General features: G+C 40.3%; 1 protein-coding gene across 2 annotated transcripts in view; it reads right to left on the bottom strand.

Moving 5' to 3' along the window:
* DCAF5 (DDB1 and CUL4 associated factor 5) overlaps positions 1-22,216 on the bottom strand; it is a 100,127-nt gene that overhangs the window by 56,189 nt on the left and 21,722 nt on the right. For both annotated transcript variants that reach the window (XM_032623679.1, XM_032623678.1), the window contains exons 2-5: positions 15,721-15,864; positions 13,370-13,406; positions 12,350-12,489; positions 10,448-10,577 (exon numbers count right to left, since the gene is read on the bottom strand). In XM_032623679.1, coding sequence (XP_032479570.1) covers positions 10,448-10,577; positions 12,350-12,489; positions 13,370-13,406; positions 15,721-15,832 — 419 coding nt within the window. In that variant the 5' untranslated portion in view covers positions 15,833-15,864. The remainder of the gene's footprint in view (positions 1-10,447; positions 10,578-12,349; positions 12,490-13,369; positions 13,407-15,720; positions 15,865-22,216) is intronic.

Here is a 22,216-nt window from a genome sequence, read left to right on the forward strand (position 1 = left end):
AAACTATGAAGAATTCACTGAAGGAATCAAATCACGATAGATACCCTTGAAGAAGCCGCAAGTTCTTCATTAAATTTAATTTCCAAATATTACTCAGCCATAAAATGGAACGAAACTGAGTTACTTGCAGTGAGGTGGATGGACCTAGAGTCTGTCATACAGAGTGAAGTAAGTCAGAAACAGAAAAACAAATACCATATGCTAAATGCATATATATGGAATCAAGAAAAACGGTACTGATGAACCTAGTGGTAGGGCAGGAATAAAGATGCAGACGTTGAGAATAGACTTGAGGGGGATGGGGAGGCTTGGACGTAGTGAGAAAGTAGCATTGACATATATACACTGTCAAATGTAAAACAGATAGCTAGAGGGAAGCTGCTGCATAGCACAGGGAGATCAGCCCAGTGCTTTGTGACCACCTAGAGGGGTGAGATAGGGAGGGTGGGAGGGAGACGCAAGAGGGAGGGGATATGGGGATATATGTATACATATAGTTGATTCACTTTGTTATACAGCAGGAACGAACAAAACATTGTAAAGCAATTATACTTTAATAAAGATGTATAGGGACTTCCCTTGTGGCACAGTGGATAAGAATCTGCCTGCCAATGCAGGGGACACGGGTTCGAGCCCTGGTCCGGGAAAGATCCCACATGCCACAGAGCAACTAAGCCTGTGTGCCACAACTACTGAGCCTGCACTCTAGAGCCCACAAGCCACAAGTACTGAAGCCCACATGCCTAGAGCCTGTGCTCCACAACAAGAGAAGCCACCGCAATGAGACGCCCGCACACCACAACGAAGAGTAGCTCATGCTCGCCGCAACTAGGGAAAGCCTGTGCGCAGCAATGAAGACCCAATGCAGCCAAAAATAAATAAATAAATAAATTTTTAAAAATAAAGATGTATAAAAAATTAATTTCCAAGATGTTTGTTTGTAAATTGTATCATCTAATCCTTGTATTAATCCTGTAGGTGGACAGTGAAGGTAACATTATTCTCATCTCAAAGTGGAGGAGACCTAGGTCCTGAATGCTTATGTGACTTGGCTTTAACCATACAACAAATAAGCAGCAGAAATAGGGCCAACAAGTTGTTTTCTGCTTCTTGGTTCAACAAGATTTCACAGAATACACTCTGGAGATGGATTATTCCACCCAGCAAAAAAAAATAGCATCATATAACAATGCATCAGGGCCAGAAGGATTCATCTAAGTAATTCACTTCATACCCTTCCCTGTAGTTCAGTAACTCATATATTCAGGCATGCCTTTACTGAATAAACATTTATTGAATACCTGCTAACTATTCTAGACAATATGCTAGGCACATGAATTTAAAGATGAAATAAGATGAAAGGACACTTTCAAGAACTAATCAGGGACAAGAAAACCAACAGTTTCCTTCTGTAACATGAATAGTGTTCTAAGAAGGGGAATATGTGCTGTGAGAGACATAGGAAGAATATCTACCCTCCACTGGGTACACAGGAGGGGGAGCAGTCACAAAAGACTTCCTAGAAGAAAAATCTAAGCTGATTCTTAACAGAGAGAGTCAGAGAGTTGACTCAAGTTCTTAACTGGCAAAAGAAATGAGATAAATCTGGATACGTTAGTATAGATAAATCCCCAACATACGCTGATGGGTGAAATAGTCAAGTTGTAGAATAACTGCAGAGTGGTACATCATTTGTGTGAAAAGCATATATGCATATAGAAACAAAAATCATATATTTTCTATGGGTACATGTATAAGCATATAAAAGCAAAGAAAAAGTTCTGGAAGCATATACTACAAACTCCTAACACTCATTACCCCCAGAGGAGGGGGCAGGGGACCAGGACTGGAAGAGGTAGTCAGAAGGAACTTTAGCCTTACTGACAGTTTTAAAAGGAGAATGTTATTATGTGGTACTTGCATTTACCTTTTTATTTTGAAATAATTATAGATTCAGAGGAATTTGCAAATAAATTTTCTTGTAAAAAGAATTTGCAAAGAATAAAAATCATATGGTCATCTCAACAGAGATGCAGAAAAAGCTTTTGACAAAATTCAACATCCATTTATGATAAAAACTCTCCAGAAAGTGGGCATAGAGGAAACATATCTCAACACAAAAATACAATAAAGCCCCAGCTAACATCATACTCAACAGTGAAAAGCTGAAAGTGTTTCCTCTAAGATCAGGGACAAGACAAGGATGCCCACTCTTGCCACTTTTATTCAACATAGTTTTGAAGTCCTAGCCACAGCAATCAGAGAAGAAAAAGAAATAAAAGGAACCCAAATTGGAAAGGAAAAAGTAAAACAGTCACTGTTTGCTGATGACGTGATACTATACATAGAAAATCAACAAGGTTCTTTGAACCCTTTACTCAGACTCTCCCAATGTTACCACCTTGCATAACTACAGTATGATGTCAAAACAAGGAAATTTACATTGGTACAATCTATAGAGCTTACTCAGATTCTGTCAGTTATACATGCACTCATTTGTGTGTGTGTGTGTAGCTCTGTGCAATTCTATCACTTGTATAACTTCATGTAACCACAATACTTATCTGTACCATCACCACAAGACTTCCTTGTGCCACCCTTTTATAGTCACATCCACCCCCTCTACCTCTAACCCTAACACCTGGCAATGACTAATTTGTTCTCCACCTCTATAATTATATTCTCCCATGAATGTTATATAAATGGAATCATGCAGTATGTATCCTTTTGAGATTGGCTTTTTCATGTAGCATAATTCACTTACGGTTTATCCAAATTGTTGCATGTATCAATAGTTCACTGTTTTTTATTGCTGAGTAGTATTCTATGGTATAAATGTACTACAGTTTTTTCTGTTTTTAAACTATTCACCCATTGAAAAACATATGGGTAGCTTCCCGCTTTTGGCTATTATGAATAAAGCAGCTATGAACGTTCATGTTCAAGTTTCTGTATGAAAGTAAGTTTTCCTCTCTCTTGGATAAATGCCCGGATGCGCAGGCTCAGTGGCCACGGCTCACGGGCCCAGCCGCTCTGCGGCATGTGGGATCTTCCTGGACCAGGGCACGAACCCATGTCCCCTGCATCGGCAGGTGGACTCTCAACCACTGCGCCACCAGGGAAGCCCAAGTTTTCACTTTAAAATAGTTAATTTTATGTTATGTAAATTTTATCTCAATTTTTAGAAAAGAACATCTTTCAGAGATACATACTAAAGTATTTATAGAGGAAATGATATAATGCTACATGGAAATGGATCCAAAATAACTGGGAAGGGAGGTCACAGAGGAAGAATAAATGAAATAAGATTGTCAATGGGTTAATTGAAGCTGGGTGCTAGGTATAATGGAGTTTATTTTACAATTCTACATATATATATGTGTATGTGAATTTCTTAATATAAAAAGCTTTTTAAAAAGAAGAAAAAGTCAAGATTTGATTTTAAAATAAAGTGTACTTGATTTAGGAATTTGATATCACCTCCTCCTGAATAACAAGAGTTGGGGAGAATTAAAGGGAGGATATGAACTGGAACATGCTTCCACAACTCCCATCCGTTCACCAGGCATTCCCCAGATGCTCTGGTCTGAAGCTAAGTCTCTTTCTATAAAAAGGCACACTGGTGAGAATGAATGGACACAGGGAAGCTCTGGCCTAAAGCCCAAAGACCCTGGGTCCAAATGAACACAGCAGCAAATTCAACAGACCTCTGAATAATCACAGCTTCCACCTTGAAGGATAAGCAAAGTTGTCAGATCACCTGGGGTATGTATTAAAAAATGGCAGATTCACAGGTTCTGCCCCAGATCAACAGTTCAATCTTTGGGTCTGTGCTTTAGGAAGCGGCACGTTAACAACCTCCCCAGGTGATTCTGATGCCCTCTAAAGTTTGAGAATCACTGGGTTAGGATACTGGGGCCCTGGTATCTTCTAGTGGCCAAAGCTGATTCTAGAGCTCCACCTTGTGGCCCAAAAGCCAGAAAGCAATTTTGCCAGAATCCTTGACTTCCATACATCACTAGTTGACAGGTGTCCAAAGCCCCAGAAGAACCCTTACAACCTCCTCTAAGGATTTATTCCCTACAGATGACATTTTGATCCATGCCATTACACTCAGGGAGTTAATGGAAACATTACAGAAAGCTAGCTTTGAGAATACATACTATTTGGGGATGATGTAACACTGTACTCATTCAATATTTACTAAGGGTCCAGAACATTCTAAGCACTGTGCTAGCTGATAGAGATTAAAAATAAATAAAACATGGCTCTGTCCTTAAAAATCCACAGAAAAACATGAGAATTAATAGTACAGATTAGGACAAGTGCTTCCTTCCTGAGAAGTAATTCCTGAGCACTGGAAGGAAATAACAGACATAATACTGGTCTGTCTGGAGATAAAACAGTCACAGGAAAGATAATCAATGATGGCAAAAGCGGTGACTGAGACATGCAACATGAATGCCACAGGCCGTAAGCATTATACTTTACAGAGGCTCTAGGTAGAGCGATCCCTTCTGCTAGAAGTGAGGGCAAGCTTCATTCATTCAGCATGTACTCTGTGCCAAAACTGGGCTAGATGCTGGGGACACAGCGAGTAAAGTAAGCTTTAAGAGTATGTAACAGGGAGACATAGCAAGGACGTCTGCACTGATGGGCTTTCATTTGATCTTGGACCTTGAGGGGTAACTAGGATTTGAATAGGAAAAGAAAAATCAAGAAAAAAGGAGAAATTCTCCTCTATGTGTGTTTGTATGCAGAGGAGGAGTTACAAGGGGAGAAGGGACACTGGTACCCGCGAAGGGGTTGACTGCTTGCGTAACGAGTTTTTGTTTCATCCAGTAAACTAGGTCATACATTCATTCCCAAAAAAACATTTTCTTGGAGCATCCTGCATAATTGGTTCAGGGGATATGGCCATGAAGAAAGATAAAAGGCAGCCACTAAAGCTCCTGGGTAGGGGAATGGCAGAAGTGATGTTTAAGGACATGTGCTATGTGCCAGAAGCAAGAGGCAGGTTAAGAAGCCAGTGTAGTCAACACCTTATGGATACAGTGATATGGACCTGAAATAGGGCAGGGGCTTTAAGAACTGAAAATAGTGGCTAGGCACTAACACAGAGCAAGGCTGGTCATGGCAGAGGGAGGCAGAAACTGAAGAGTCAAACAGGACTCTAGGATTTTAGCCACGATGAGTACAAGAGTGATGGTGACATTAATAAAAATACAGAACTTAAAGATATACAGTCTTAGGGGAAAAAAACAAGCTTTTATTACAGGCTTCAACAGATGGGACATTTGCCTGAGTATTGGATATATACATATAAATAGTAAAGATGGGTGAGTGGGAGAGGAGAGAGAGAAAGCAGAGTATAAATGCCTTTTCGGGCCTTTGAAGTTGAACACTTGGGCTCTATTTTCCCATAATAGTATGAGTAGCCCTCAAATGCAATGTGGCAGAGATTGCCTAGCTGTTCAGAAGGCAAGGAGTTACACTTAACTTGGTCTCTACAGAAGTAAGATTGGTACAGGCCGAGAGAACATTTAGGCCCCAAAGCCAGGTGAGTTCCTAAAAGCAATTCCTTTCTGAGAGCAGGAATTTGCACTCATTACCCATGATCAAGTGTGTCATTTACACAATACGTAAAAGCACCAGCTTATAAGGTAAGTCTTTACAGGAATTCCTGGCTTGCCCTAGTTTTATTATTGAGTGGGAAAGAACCACTCTCTTTATTACCCTTGTCAAAGCAAGACATTGTTACCTGTCACAGAACTAACGGTTCCTGACAAAAACTGACAAACTAAAGATACGAGAAGGGAGAGAGGTGGTGAGTGAACAGACAGCTAAAACAGGCAATGAAAACGGTGAGACAAGGAGAGTAACAGCAGGGAAAACTTCACTCTTCCTGAACACTTTGGGTGTTCAAGGAGTTCAGTTTTGAAAACTGTTCAGAGGCCACTGCAATAGTCCAAGCAAGATATCATAACTGGGATGTTGGCAGTGATAAAGGAGAGGATGGTTGTGAAAAGACATCGGCAGAAATAATCTAAATGAAATAAACCAAACCTCGCCCAAACTTGCAATGTATACTTGTATATGTGAAGTTTTCTCTTATCCAGTTACTTATACTCAAGTTCCCCAGCTATGCCCCCCTCATTTCCACTAAAATCCCCAAAGCAGACCCTCAAGCTCCAATGACTACATGAGCAGGGAAGTAACATAAATGAGAGAAGCACACCCGGATTAAGACATCAAGGAGTGGTGGAACCTGTAACACATCCAAAGGTTTAAAGAGGAACCCATGATTCAACTTCGGCTGACTGTTGCCATGTGAGAATAAAGATCCAATGATATCAGATCTTTTGAATTTTTCAAGAGATGTTAGAAAACTGTGATTTTTTTCTGTGTAATTTTCTAAACACTATTACATCATGTAGGCCAAGCAAAATATCTCCGTGGGTTGAATATGACCTATGGGCAACTAGTTTACAACCTCTGTTCTAAAGCTTTACAAAAGAAAAATTAAGAGCATGTGCGGGTTTCCAGGGTTAGGAGAGCGAGAAACATGGGAAGTCAGCATGAAGACTGGGGCTGGGCCAGAAGACAGTGAAAAGGGAGGCAGAAAGTCTAAAGGCCTCAGACTCTAAAGTTGGATAGGCCTGTATTAAAAAAATTTGAGAGGAATTCTGACAAAGTTTTATTTCAAGGAGGTATAGATGCAAGAAAACTAGAACATACAGGGGAGGATATAATACACATATATGCATGTTATTTCACCTCTCTGTACCTTGACTTCCTTATCATTAAAATAGGAATAATAGAATCTATTTCATAAGGGTGTCATAGGATTAAATAAGGAATTATTCATATAACTGTCATTATCCCCAGCATGTAATGCTTAATAAATGTTAGCTATTATTTATTATTATGAGGCACTGAGAGGTGAAGTAACATGCTCAAGATCACATGGCTATTAAGGTATACTACCTGGCTCTGTACCCAGGATGTACTTCAGATCCTACACTCTAAACCACCAAGCTCTTCTGCCTCCCTTTACAATCCGTACAATAGGAAGTCAGATCAGATGATAACTGAAGTCCCTTCTAGAGCTGACACTTTATTCTACCAGCCAGCCCTCTAGTCAGCTTATTTCAGGGCAGTAGTAGGACAAACATGAACCCGTTCACACTCCTATGGGCTACCTGCTGAAGTGGAGAGACACAGCTTAGGCTTGGGGTAGGGCAGGGAAACCGTTCCAGCATGGAACCACCCATAAGGTAAGGTAGGAAGGGAAAGATATTCAATGTGAGCCCCCCTTATTGTTCCACAGAGATATATTTGTTTCTAGGGAGCCAGTGGGCCACTTGAAAAGGCCCAGAATTCACACATGTGCCCAAGCTACTACAAGCTGGAAGTTACTTAGAAGCCTGCTAAGGAACCACAACAGGCTCCAAATCAAGAATCTTTAGAACACTGAGTGACTCATCCTCTTGGGGTTCAAAGGTCTCTATGAGAACCTGGTAAAAGCTCTCCTTGTCCCTAGAAAAAAATGCCACGTGTGCTCACTCAGATACACAAGCACACATGATTTTACCTGCAATTACAAGGGGTTCACAAATTCCCTAAAATCTTTCCCTAGACTTTAAGTATCCCTGAAATAGATCATCTCTCCTGCTCCAGGCTTGTCCTCCCAGGCAATTCAGAATTGTCCCAAGATCTGGGTTGGGGTTTCTAGGCAGCTGTGTTTAGGAGACAAATCATCCATTGCAACTCAGCATAATTAATCCTGCATGGAAAAGACAAAGGGCCGTCTCCTTCTCCCCATACCAACTTGCACTGAGAAAATTCAAACAGAAAAGATCTGCAGTTTAATCCCCAAACACTAGTGGATGTGAAAAACAGGACCTCAAGAATATTTCATACCCTTTTTCTGCCTCATAACCAAAAAACCTTAGAAAAGTTGAAAGAAACAGGTAAAAACATCCTAGTCTCCACAGCACTGTGCTCCTCCTTTCATTCTAAAAAAGGAATCAGTCAAGATTGCCAATTAGCTTTACTAGATGACTTTTCTCCCACATGGGCTTTGAAAACTATAGGTTACCAAAGAAACCACATAACCTCACCCATAAATGAAGAAGTAATCAAAACAAGAAGATATTTTTCCCCCATAAGACCTGCAACAGTTTAAGTGTTCATGACGGTCTGGAGATGCATGTAGTCTCATGCACAGTTGGTAGGTTTGTAAATCAGTGCAGCCTTTTGTGGTCGTGGGAAGATTTGACAATTTTAATAAAAAATGTAAAAACATACACTCTTTGTTTGATGCAGCAATTACCTAGATATTTTTGCAAAGGTAGGCCAAGATAGACATGTGATCAGGGTCAGTGAAGCATAGTTTATAATGGCCCAAACAGGAACAAGAAGTCTGGATGCTGGGTACATCACATGAATGGAATACCATGTAGCCATTAACAGAATGTGCTAGATTTGCAAGTGCTTACATGAAAAAAGCTCCAAGACATATTATTAATTGGAAAAAGAAGCTGAGCACAGTGGTATTATTATGTGGTTCCTTTAGTCTAAATTCTTTTAAGGATATATATTCCTTATGTGAGTTACACACATTAAGTTATGTTCTGGACAGATACATAAGAAACTGTTTACTGTAGTTACTTTTGGAGATAGTGACTAGAGACCAGGAAAGAGAAGTACTGTATTGATGGAAAACATTTAAAAAACATACAAGCAACAGAGATAATCTTGAGATGGGATTTTCTTCCTCTATCTTTTTTTTCTATTCATTACACTTTTCTGGATATAGACCTTAAATCTAATAAATGTTACTATAAAAGTAAAGCAGAAATCTCAGAATTTTTTTAAAAAGAAAGAAGCCATGTTTAGTGAGGAGACAAGTAAAAAGGGGAGGAGGGCCCCAATATAATGCACAGTAAGAAGCTGGTAGGGGAAAATCGGGAGAAGCATTAACGTTCAACCGCCCTCTTCTCTCAAGACACTGCTAACATCATGAACTGCTCAAGCTTTCCACTGGGGATGAATAGCTCAGAGCTCACTCCAGTTGCCAGCTATTCATTCTCAGTATGGGAGATAGCAGGTTGGGAGAAAGCTGGCATCTTTAGTCCAAATTCTGCCTTTTGTGATAAGGACAAGGCAGAACAGTTGTTCCTGAAGAGCCCAAAGTGGCAGAGGAGGCTTGGGCCGAACACAGGAGACTGTCTTCCTGGCAGAGAACAAGCCTCCCTCAGCACACAGCGTAAATGCACAACAGGGGTCCTGCTACTACACGCATTTCAGCCACATGGAAAAGGAAGAGCCAGGTGCATAGGCAACAGAGAGCAGGAGAAACCTCTGCTGCCCTATGGAGCCTCAGGGAGCCCTGCTCAACACCAGGGATCCCCTTCTGGGCTACACAGATCTGCCATAGATCCAACCTCACCAGACTGCCCCATGGAGAGAATTAGCTAGAATTAAAAATCACCAAGGAAGGTAATCCTCTGTACTCAATTGCCCCTTTCATCCGAGGCCCATGAAATAAGTCATAGCCTCGCTTACTTTCCATGATACTCTTCTGCAATAGTACCTTTTAAAGTGGGAAGTTAACTCCATGTAGAATTTTCAGAGGAGCTAGCAATGCATGCAAATCTTTCATAAAGCAAGGTTCGGCTTCATGCACAGATGCCATAAAAGGTCATCTCTCCCCCATGGGATTTAAGGAACATGAAAGAGGCTCCTACTTGCCCCATCCACATATTTCTCTTAATGATGTCTGAAATTCCCCCATTAGTGATTTGGATCATCAGCTCAGAATTGTCCTAAGTGTACTCTTTAATAATGCAAACAGAAGGGGAACACATTAGGTCCCTAACACTGTAGTGCAGTGGCTCTTAACCTTTACTGTTGCAGTCACTGGTCCTTTTGTGAAACTGAAAAAAACTAATCTCCCTTCTCAGAAAAACATACTTAGATGAATACACAATATAATTTCCATGCAGTTTGGGGGTTCACAGTCTTCCTGAAGCTCATATTCCCTTCAGCCCGGGGTTAAGAATCCCCAGTTCAGGGGCAATGCATTTAACAAATCACCATCACTCCTCCAGAAGACCTCCCATACATTTGGGGAACCCTGGACCTAAAGATGGAAGGTAGTGCTGAAGAGAGCTCTGCCATTGCAAAGTTTGCCTAGAACTGATCCTGTCTAGAGTCCAGATTACAATTTATGATTCCTCCTTAGCAAGGAGTGTGGATGTCTCACCCTGCCTGCCCCCTGGAAATAGGGTCCCCCTGGCTTCAGAGACACTGGGATATGTTAGGAGATGTCCAGCTGAGATCAACTGCCAACCAGGTTCTCAAGACTGTTGCTGACTGATGACATTACCTGAGAGTTGAGTCAGGGGAAACTTTTAACAACTTCTGAATAAAGGGGGCTCACCTCTGAGGTTTTCGAATATCCCAGAGTCCCACTCCTTCCTTTGAATTGGCTGTGGCCAATAACCTGGGCTCCACAGGGTTGAACATGACACTGTGAAAGGCTGATGGGTAGTTGGCCAGGCAGAAGGGCTCTGTGAAGAGAGAAATTCTGATCAGTCCACTTCAGGCACTGCTGGGCCTGTGGCAGGCAGACAAGCAGGAATGTGAAAACAAGAGGAGCACAGCCGTTAACAATCACCCCAGTGGGCTGGAATCCAGTGTAGGACATCATTCCAGTAGCCACGCTTGTTCACAAGGTCCCAAGTCCTGGCACACACCCTTCTGCACCAGAAAGTCTGCAAACAGCAACTTAAACACATATACACAAATTTTAAACTATAATGCCGATAAATAAACATAGTACCTATTCAGATCCTGTAACAAAACAGAAATGGTCACTGTAAATGGGAAGTTAAGCTGTTTTACAGTAAGTAAAACTGAATTCCTCATGAGCTAAAAAAATTCACAATCAATTACTGGTAGGATTATTATACCTTAATCCAAATTTACTAGCTTTAGAAATTGAAAGTTTTAAAACTACACAAAGATTTAATGAAGACAAAATAAAACAATAGTGCAGTTTTTCCTTCTGGTAATATTGCTCCCTAAATTGAAAAGAAAATAGCCTCAGTCTAGAATTTTAAGATTTCATTTCATCTAGTACTTGAACTTCTCTTGCATCCAGCCAGTTTCTAATCAACTTCACCTAGAAACCCTGCAGCCTCTTGCATATACTAGCTGGCTCCAGGTGAGGAAGGAATCACTTTGCTGCCTGGGGGGACATACTCCTATGGAAGTTGTTTAGAAGCAATAGACAGAAAGCACTCCTCAGTCTATGATTTCCATATGTGATACTTCACAGGCCTCTGGGCACAGGGAGTGCTCAATAATCTCAGCCACGAGGCAGTTCAGACAAAGGAGAACTCGTTCACGTACCAAGCAAACCACTTCACTCAACCATAGCTGCTGCTTTTGGCTACCAAACCTGCCAGACTCTGAGAACAAACTTCTCTTATAGCCTGTACCTCAATAATGAGCACAGACCAGCATGTTAAACGCTCAGAATACAGAAGAATAAAAAGACTCAGAGCCTGCCAGACAAGGTAGGCAAGATAGTAACTCTATGTACATAGGTATGGTCATGACAAAGCTGCACCAAGAGTGGGGCTGGGGGTGGCACTGAGGGTATGCTGGAGGAAAGAGCCTTTGAAGATAGAGTGACAGAAGTCTCTCTGCAGGAAATGAGCTGAAAAGATGCATTTCCTGAAGAACTTCAGAGAAATTCAACAAGACAAATTCTTCATTTTACATTTCAGAGACCCAAAGAACACATTTGGAAGAGGAACTCACCCAGACAATCCCCCTTAAACAGAGGGTATCTGCTATCATTTTAAGTTCCTACGCACAGTGAAGGTGAGGTTCTGTGGTTCTTTCAGCAAAATAACAACCCTGGATCTAGGATGTAACAAAGTGCACAACACGCCCATTCTCTGTAAGTAACCAAGAATATGTGCATGTCAGCACCATGCACAAAGCTGGCCCTTGGTGGCTACTCTCTACAAATGAGGCACCACATGTTCTGCTCCTTGGGGCTACTACACAGCAAGATACTGTGGTATTTACTCCAGGTGCAAAGGTCTGTGGAGATTCACAAGTGATTGGAGGAGGACTGGTAGAGGTGCCTCACTTCTGAGTACTCAGGGGTAAGGTGGGACCTCCAGAGACACATTTATGTCCCTATGTGAGTTTCCTCTCCCTTTATAGCACTTCTACCCAGGCTACTCAAGTCATAGACTGGATCTGCTATGAAACTGACATCAAACTCTTCAACACAATCCAATCACCTTTTGCACAGTGACCCTACCTCCATGGGGAGATTCCCGGATGTCCCAGATGAGAACCCGACCATCATCTGAGGAGCTGGCAAAAATGTTGTCATTCACTGGGCTCACTGACAAGCCATACACCGCATCTTCATGAGCAAACACATCTAAGGTCTCACTGCTGAGAGACAGAGAGCAGAGAGAGGCACACAGGCACACACATACACACAAAAGTAGTGCAGAGTTAAAGCCCTCTAGTTCCTAGAATGGAGTTCTCTTTCATTTCCAGGAGAAAGTCAACCTAGCTAAACCCAAAGGATATTGCATTTACTAAAAAGTAGGTATTCGACTTCCAGGTTAAAAAAAAAGTATTACTAAAGAGATAAGACTTCACGACAAGTTTGCTTTTTGCACTAAATAAGCATATTTAAAGGTGATTCAAGGGAATTCCCTGAAGGTCCAGTGGTTAGGACTCAGCGCTTTTCACTGCTGGAGCCCGGGTTCAATCCCTGTTCGGGGAACTAACATCCCCACCCCCAAAAAAGTGACTCAACTGATGAGTTTCATGTTTTCACTTACTACAGAATGCATCTGCTTGTGTACAGTCTTGGGGGTGGTGCTGGATTTCCAAAAAGCGAGGGAAAGCTTTAAAGCAGCCCTGATGCCAGCAGGGGTAGAAGAGGGATTCCTGGCAGTCTGGCATGGTGAGTAAAAGCATGGCTCCAAAGCCAGGCTGCCTACGTTCAGATCCTAACATCACTTGACTTTAAGTTACCTAATATCTCTATGCCTCCGTTTCCTAATTGAGATCATAATAGTATTGCCTCATAAAATTATTGAGGGTTAAATATTATGTTTCCTTCCCTTACAACCTCTCCCTTTAAATTTTTACCTGAAAACTATAATTTTATATCAACTTTGTAAATCTTTTTCAGCAAAGGACAGTTGAGTTCACGTTATTTTCTTCAAAAAACAAGAACTATTTCGGTCTAAAGAGATACCTGCCTTTCTTCATACGAAAGACAGAGTTAATTACCTTCACATACCAACAATCTATTTACCTTTCAACATCATGGAGGATAACTTGCTCATCATTTCCTGCAAGGGAAAAAGCAGACATTTGGTAATTCCTGCAAAGTGATCCTGTTCATATTACAATTCAGTATTTTAAAGATTTCAGGAAAAACAAAGGAACAAAGTCAATGTTAATATTTACAAATTAGGAGTGTTAATTAGAAAAAGGTTTATAAAAATAGTGAAGAAGGATAGGATATTCTTAGAGAGAATTTGAAAAAGCATAATAGCATGTAGATATAACATAATAAGTTTCCAAAATGCATTATCCAGTGGATGATTAAAAAAACAAAAAACTGTGGCTATTCAGGAAAAGAATAAATGATCATGGGCAAATCAATCCATTCATCCAAGCTAGCTTTTTTTTTTTTAAACAAAACATTCATTAACTGTGAGACCTGGAAAAATATCTGTAACTTTTCTATGTCTCAGCAAAATAGGAATAACAATTGTATCTACTTCATAGAGTTATCGTGAAGACAAGAATATAAAAGCATTTGGAGTAGGACTAAGCCCCTAACAAACATTTGCTACTATTCATACCCTCATCATCTTTTATAGCATTAAAATCTAATGATAGTGTGATCCTAAATAATGGGAAAGATTTTATCCACAACTTTTTTCTCTTGCATTTCTCAAGGAATCTAAAAACACTGCATCCACGATATGTGTAGTCCTGCCTTCAAATGGTTTATATAGCCAAAAAATAAAAATCCCAAAATGAAGACAGTAAAAAAATTTCCCACTCTATGCTAAAAGCATAAGCAGTAGAGATGTGGCCAGGTCATCTTAAAGTCCTCACTGTAACTCTATGGTGGGTTCATACCAAGTAAATCAAACCCATACTAATGCCTTTTAGGTAACAGGCACAGAGTGAGGTGCTGAGGATACGAAAGGAATGAATAAGATTGAGGAATTCACAGTCCACCTGCACAAACAACTAATAGTGACAAGACGGGTTATCTTATTGTAGCGATATGCTCTACAATGGGAACACAGATAAAGGAGCAATTATGTCCTTTATGAGCAGGGTGAAAGTACATGGCACAAAGGGGGAATATTTTTATGGGGAAGGAGACACTTGAATAGAAACTCAAGTAACTCAAAACTCTTACCGATGGAAGACTTATGGGAATTGGTGGGGTCTGGACAATTAATCATGGCCTATGGAGGAACAGTATGGGCAAAAGGCACAGAGCACTTAAGATGACAAGTGATTTAGTGAATTAGAGCACAAGATGCAGGGGAGGAAGATGAGGCCAGATAGGCAGACTGGATTGAGGCTTTATCCTGTGGATGGACATGTAGGGTCAAAGGTCCACATGGTTGAAGAAAACTCGTATAAGCAATGAATAAGGAGAGTTAGATACCGGTAGCAGAAATCACAGCAGGACACTGCAGTAGTCCAGGCCAAAGATGAGGACCTGAATCAGAGCAGTCAGTATAGCAAGAGAGCAGAAACTAAAGGATGGATATGAGGCTTCCAAAATAGATCTGACAGTGTAGTTGGTGACATACAAGATGTGAAAATGAAAGAAAGGCAGGTCTGAAGCTGACTTTGAGATTTCTATTAGACTGAACCATATGAAACTGTCATTTTTGTAAGCTGAAAATGCTCCAATGTCAGCAGTTTCTTAAAAGTTAAACCTAACAACTTACATAATTAGTTGAATGGTGATAATAACCAAGAAAGGGAAACAAGGAAACAAGAGGAAATATTGTGCAGGGGAGAAGGACTAATAATCTTAGTTTTAGATCTGCTGGATTTAAATTACTTTTGGAAAACAAAGGTAGATATTCAGTGGGGAAATCTGCAGTGCAGAAGAGAGGTCAGGGCTAGAAATGTAGTGGTCAGAAAGGAGTGTGACTGATGGATGCCATCATCAAGAGGCTGGCTTGAGCAAAAGCCATTCCAATTATATCCCAACACAACGTTTTTTCAAACAGGAGCCATCCATGGGTCATAACACCAATTTGAGTCACAACCTTTAAAATCTTTAAAAACAAAACAGAATAGAATAGAAAAAAAAAAAAATCAGAGTGTACCACACATACTAAGGTTAAGTACTCTTTCTAACATGTTTCTGTGTACCAGACTGCAATGTGAAAAGTTTTCTACCAAAAAAGAGAGAAAGAACAAGAGCAAAGGAGAGAAAGGACAGACAGACATTAGTTTAATACATGTGTCTAAACTGCTGTAATACAGAGAAGACAAGCTATGGGAAAACAGTAATTCCACAACTCAATGAGATAAAGGAAGGAAAATCAAGGAATAATTTTAGCACTCCTTTATCTGAAATCCCAGCCACAATTTCCCAAGGGGAAATCTCCTTCTCACCTCCAGAGAATACTTTGGTGTTCCCACTGTTGAAAGCCAGGCAAAAAATGTTGGAATGATGCTCTCCTTTCAGCTGTATGGGCTTAACTCTGGAGTGGATAGCTTGTTCCATGTGCCATAGTAGAACCCGGCGATCATCTCCTCCTTGAGAGGTGAGTAAGAATCTAGAGTTAAAAGAGCTGACATTTCAAGGCTGGCATTTGGTTTTGCCAGCCTGAATCCCATACTTTCCAAAACTGCATCTCCCCAACTCTGTGAGATTCTGATGGGACACATAAACCCAGAACTCTACCCCCTTAACCATCAGTAGACACATGGCCTCTAAGCCACTCACTTTTCCCCAGAAATTACATCTTGAACACATACAGAGAAATTTCTGAATTTCCAGAGACCCAGTTGTTTAAATATTTCTTCATTTGCTACCTAAAATCCTTCCACTAATGTCCCCCCACCTTTTTTTTGTCTAACAGAACCTGAGTTGGTTTCTACTGCTTGCAATCAAAGAACTCGAAATATGCTAGTATTTATACCACAATAGTTTCCAAAGCACTCTCCTTGATGTGATCTCACTGACTATGGGACACCAGACAAATGACAACTGAGGAGGAACTGCCTGTCACAGTAGCAGGATTAAGACAGAACTTGGCTCTCATGAAGCTCAGTCCAGCTCTTTCCTCTGCATAATTCTCAATAGTCTGAGTTGAATGAGCAATATTATACTGCATGAGCCAGCTCCTGGAGAATGAGAAGATACATGCTCTACATATTATTTATATTTGCAAACGCATTATACACATCTGGAAGGATGAACAATGGGCTGTAAACAGTGGTTACTACTTCCAGGGAATAGGATTAAAAGAGAGGTAGAGGACAGATTAAGAGGGTTTCTACTTTTACTTTATAGATTTGGCACTGCTTGACTCTTTTTTATTTTATTTTAATTAATTAATTTATTTATTTATTTATGGCTGTGTTGGGTCTTCATTGCTGCACGCGGGCTTTCTCTAGTTGCGGCAAGCGGGGGCTACTCTTCGTTGCGGTGCACGGGCTTCTCATTGCAGTGGCTTCTCTCATTGTGGAGCGTGGGCTCTAGGCGTGTGGGCTTCAGTAGTTGTGGCACGCAGGCTCAGTAGTTGTGGCTCACGGGCTCTAGAGCACAGGCTCAGTAGTTGTGGCACACGAGCTTAGTTGATCCGCAGCATGTGGGATCTTCCCGGGCCAGGGATCAAGCCCGCGTCCCCTGCATTGGCAGGCAGATTCTCAACCACTGCGCCACCGGGGAAGCCCTGCTTGACTCTTTACAACAAACCTATATTATATTCCGAATAAAAATTTAACTTACAACAGGAGCAAACATGGGCAGCAAGCCATAGTAAGCTCTATACCTCTGCCTCCCCTCCTCCATTCAATATAATAGCCACAAATTATATCACATCCATAACAAGGGCATACCACGCAACCATTCAATCAGTAGATCTCTAAGAACTAACTCAGAAAGATGACCAAAGGTCTTTGTTAGGGGAAAAAATGAGGTGTAAAACAGTATGCATACCAACATCCATTTGTGTAAAACAAATTTTTAAAAAGCTCCAATACAGCAGGAACCTTGTCAGTTTTGTTCACTGCAGAATTCCCAGCACCTAAATGAATGTCCCAAAGAGTAGACATTGAATGAATATGCTTATGCTTGCATATCTATGCTTGTATTTGCAAATCTAGATGGCTACAAAAGAAGTTTTTAGTGGACACCACCTCTAGGCTAGAATTGTTTGGAGACTTTACATTGTGGTAAAATATGAATAGCAGAAAATGCACTATTTTAACCATTTATAAGCATACAATTCAGTGGCATTAAGTATATTTGCAGTGTTGTACAACCATCACCATTACCCATCTCCAGAACTTTTACATCATCCCAAACTGAAACTCTGTACCCAATAAACAATAACTCTCCCCAGTGCTCAGTAACCACCATTCTACTTTCTGCCTCCATGAATTTGATTACTCTAGGTACTCCCATATAAGTGAAATCATACATTTGTCCTTTTGTGTCTGGCTTGTTCACTTAGCATAATGTCTTCAAGGTTCATCCATATTGTAGCACTTATCAGAATTTCATTCTTTGTAAGGCTGAGTAATATTTCATTACACACATACCGTTATTTTTTTTAGTCCATTCATCCATCTATGGACATTTAGGTTGTTTCCATCTTTTGGCTATTGTGAATAACGTTGCTAAGAGCATATGGATGTACAAATATCTGTTCAAGTCCCTACTTTCAGTTCCTTTGGGTATATACCATTGGAAAATTTTATGTTTTAATTTATACCTTCCTTTACTACTTGACATTTTGCCATAAACGTATTTCCTCTTTTAGTAGAAAAAAAAATCAGTAGAAAACATAGTAGCCAAATCATACTTATTCTCCCTCCCCTAGAAAGAAGTTGCCTTCATTGCTTGAGTTCCTTTGTTTCTTGAGATCCTTCTTCCTTCCATTGTCCGTCAAAATCAAGTCCTGTGTACTCCTCCAAAGTATTTCACTGTCAACCCTTAAGGGAATGATCCCTTAAGTATGGCCCACAATGTTCTGTGTTTATGATCTGCCTAATTCAACTATGAGTTCTCTGGCCTGGGATGGTTTTCTAAATTCTATGTCTCTTATAAGTTAAGGTCATGAAAATAAGCTTTGGGTTTTTGTTGTTTTATTTTCATGAAAAATGGCATAAAGGGGTTTTCCTCCCTATTAACAGATTTAGACAGGCCATGGGCACTTTAGTTCTACAGTCTCTACTCTTACTGTTTTTCCCCAACACTTGAGGCCACAGGTCAGGGACTTGGCACTGTTTTTGTTACTTTATATCTTATATTTAGAGAAATATTTCTCTGTGCCCACGTCTCTATCAAAAGTGAAAAATTAAAAGATAAAGAGGCCCACATGTTTCTTCAACTTACTCATGTTTCTAATCTAATCTCCCTGAGTCTGAGTTTCATCAAATACAAAACTGGGATCATAACAGCTCTACTCGCATGGGTTTTATAGATTATAAAGCCAAGTACAAGAGAGTTAAGTAATCTGCCAAGGTCACAACAGTAAGTAAAGTGGTTGAGCCAAGATTCAAAAGCAAGCAGTTAAGACTCCCCACTCTCTTAACCACTACTCTGGGTTGCTTGCCTTATAGAATGAAAAATAAACCGTAACTGACAAAGCAAATTCAGCTGATGGACAACTGAAAGGATTCTCTGACTTGGTAGCACAACTCAAAAATGAGTAGGTAAGAATAAAACAAAGGACCACAGGAATAAAAACAGAAACCAACTTAAGTGGAGTAAACGGAAGGAGCAGGGACAGGGACCAGGAAAGGCTTTCCTGAAATTATAAAGATTCTAGCAATGCACAAAACCGATAATGGCTTATTATAAAGAACACACAAAGAATTCCTACAAATCAACTTTGAAAACAACTAGGAAAAGAGGCAAATATGACAACTCACAGAAGAGGAAAACCAAATGGCCGGTTGAGATTATAGAGGATCTCAACCTCTGTAGTAATCAGGGAAATTAAATTATAATTTAGATACCTTCTTATAAAATGGCACAAAGAAATGTACAAAAGAATGTTCACTGCCTCACTGTTCATAATAGCAAAAAAAAAAGGTAGATAACATAAATATCCATCAATATATAAACTGATAAAACCGAATGGAATACAAACATGAATGAAGTCTAAGCACAATGGAACACTATACAGCATTTAAAATGAGCTACAGATACGTGTACTGAAATGAATACATCTTGAAAACCTAGTATTAAGTAATAAAAACAAGTTTCAGAAGGATATGTAAAGGAAAACATCAAGTATATAGTTTTAAATATGCAAAACAATACCATATTATTTATGAACACACAAATAACAAAAGGGGACTTCAAATGTACCTGTAAAGTTTTATTTCCTTTAAAAAAAAACAATAGATTGGAAGAAAATTTAACAAACTGTCAACACTTTGTCAAATCTGATTGATACTTCTCTTCTTTATGTTTAAATATTTCATGACATTGTTACATCTATGAGATATAGTAACAGTACTGTGGTCATGTTAAAAAAGAAAAAAGTTCTTATCAGTTAGGGGTGCATTCTGAAGTGGGTGAAATGGCAAAAATCTGTAATTTCCTTTAAAATATTGCAGAAAATAAAAAGTAGGGGGATAGGTGATTAATGAAATGTTGATAATTGTTGTAGATGGGTACACTACATTTTTGTATATGCTTGCACATTTCCATAAAATAAATAAATATATTTTTTTTAATGTTCATGATAGAAAAAGAAAATAAGACTCTCCAGGATGTGCTGGGATACCCATAGCAAAGAAATATAACTGAGGGCACCTCTGTGTTTGTTCATTAAGACCTATGCAGGCAGTACAACCTCTCTTGAACTGCAGCAGCTTAAAAAAAAAAAAAAAAAAAAATTCAATAAAAAAGAAAACAGAATATCTATACCTATGCACTCAAAGTCATAACCATTCTCAGCCAAAGGATCTTCCCCTATCATCCAGACAGCATTATCTTTAATGCTCATTCTAGATTTAATTTTGCCAAATAAATTCTTTCTGATTTTAAAAGAATGGTTATTTGTAGAGTGCCTTGAGATCATTTAAAATGATGTGTCCTGGGGCTTCCCTGGTGGCGCAGTGGTTAAGAATCTGCCTGCTAATGCAGGGGACACAGGTTCGAGCCCTGGTCCGGGAAGATCCCACATGCTGCAGAGAAACTAAGCCCGTGCGCCACAACTACTGAGCCTGTGCTCTAGAGCCCGCGAGCCACAACTACTGAGGCCTGTGTGCCACAACTACTGAAGCCCGTGCACCTAGAGCCCGTGCTCCACAACAAGAGAAGCCACCAAAATGAGAAGCCTGCGCACCACAACAAAGAGTAGCCCCTGCTCTCAGCAGCTAGAGAAAACCCATGTGCAGCAGCGAAGACCCAATGCAGCCAAAAATTAAATAAATGAATAATTAATTAATTAAAAATAAAATAAAATGATTTGTCCTTAGTACCTAAAATGATGATGACAGCCCAAGTCCACAGAAGATTGGAATCACTGAGGCAGAAATTATCGCTATGGCAGGGCCTGCTTCCTCTGCTTTGCCCTCAAGGTCAGTGTCAGAAGATGGAAGGTGCACATGCCCCTCCCACCCCCATTTCCTTAGGCAAGGTATTAAGAGCCCTGTGTAAAGATGACACTTTTCAACCACGTGTTGGCAAAAAACACCAACGGTGCAAACTGAGGCATAATCTGAAATTGCTGGGCTGCTTTTAAGCCAGTAGAGAGAGCAGAACAGCTGTGCCCAAAACTCTGACCCCACAAAACAAAGGAGGGCTGGTGAAGCAAGGATAAATCAGTTTAGAACATGAAAAAAGCTCTACAGTTCTGTCTCTGTGAGTCACCTGGTCAGTTCAAAAAACCAAAGATGTATTGTAGAGTCCCACAGAGAGAGACTGTCTGACCTGCAAACAGTCCAAGTGAAGAGTATGATCCTTTAAGCCAGCTCCGTGAGTCTGGCAGCGGTTGGGTGCTTGTGGGGTTGGCCTCTCAGACACTTCAGGGGGAGCACCAGGACCTCTTAGGAAGGCAAGACCTTTCTGCTTAGTGTCAGTGCCAGGCAAGGGACAAGGAGAGGCCAGGCCTTCTAAGCCTGGTTTCCTCACAAACCACTGCTTAGCTTCAACCCAGTTGAGAATCCCAAGAGAATACAGCTACTTATGCTGGTCATCTTGGGTTGATTTAATTCTGTATCAAACTCACCAATTCATCCTAAAATGTACTATAATCACATTGTGGCAGCAGCTCTGTAGTTACAGAAAGACTTTATATTTAAATATTACTCTTTTCCAGTGGCTTGTGAGCTATAAGCAGAAAGTCTGCAAGCTCTCACACCGTGCTGTTAACAGAAGAAATTATTTAACATTCTTCTTAAAATAAGAAAAGTCCAGAAAAGCTGAGGCACAGAAGGAAAGAATTTGCTTTGGGTTTCCTCAAAGTCAGCCAAGCACAGGACAGATCTGAGAGAGCTCTGAAAGTCGGGATCAAATGCTCCTGCAGCACAACACTGTTTGTAGAGCAAAAGACATTTACATGTCCAGCAAACTCAGTCTCATCAAATAGTGTTCAGTGAAAACAGCCAAACACAAAAGGACAAAAACTGTATGATTCCACTTATATGAAGCACCTAGAGTAGTCAAATCATAGAGACATAAAGTAGAAATGGTGGGGGCCAGGGGCTGGGGGAGGAACAATGGGGAGCTGTTGTTTAATGGGTACAGAGTTTCTGTTCTGCAAAATGAAAAAGTTCTGGAGATGGATGGTGGTGATGGTTGTACAACAATGTCAATGTACTTAATGCTACTAAACAGTACACTTAAAAATGGTTAAAATGAAGAAAAAAGAAAAAAAAAAAACTTAAAGGGCTTCCCTGGTGGCGCAGTGGTTGGGGGTCC

The sequence above is a fragment of the Phocoena sinus genome, chromosome 2 (assembly GCF_008692025.1).
Source record: "Phocoena sinus isolate mPhoSin1 chromosome 2, mPhoSin1.pri, whole genome shotgun sequence".
Taxonomy (NCBI): Eukaryota; Metazoa; Chordata; class Mammalia; order Artiodactyla; family Phocoenidae; genus Phocoena; species Phocoena sinus.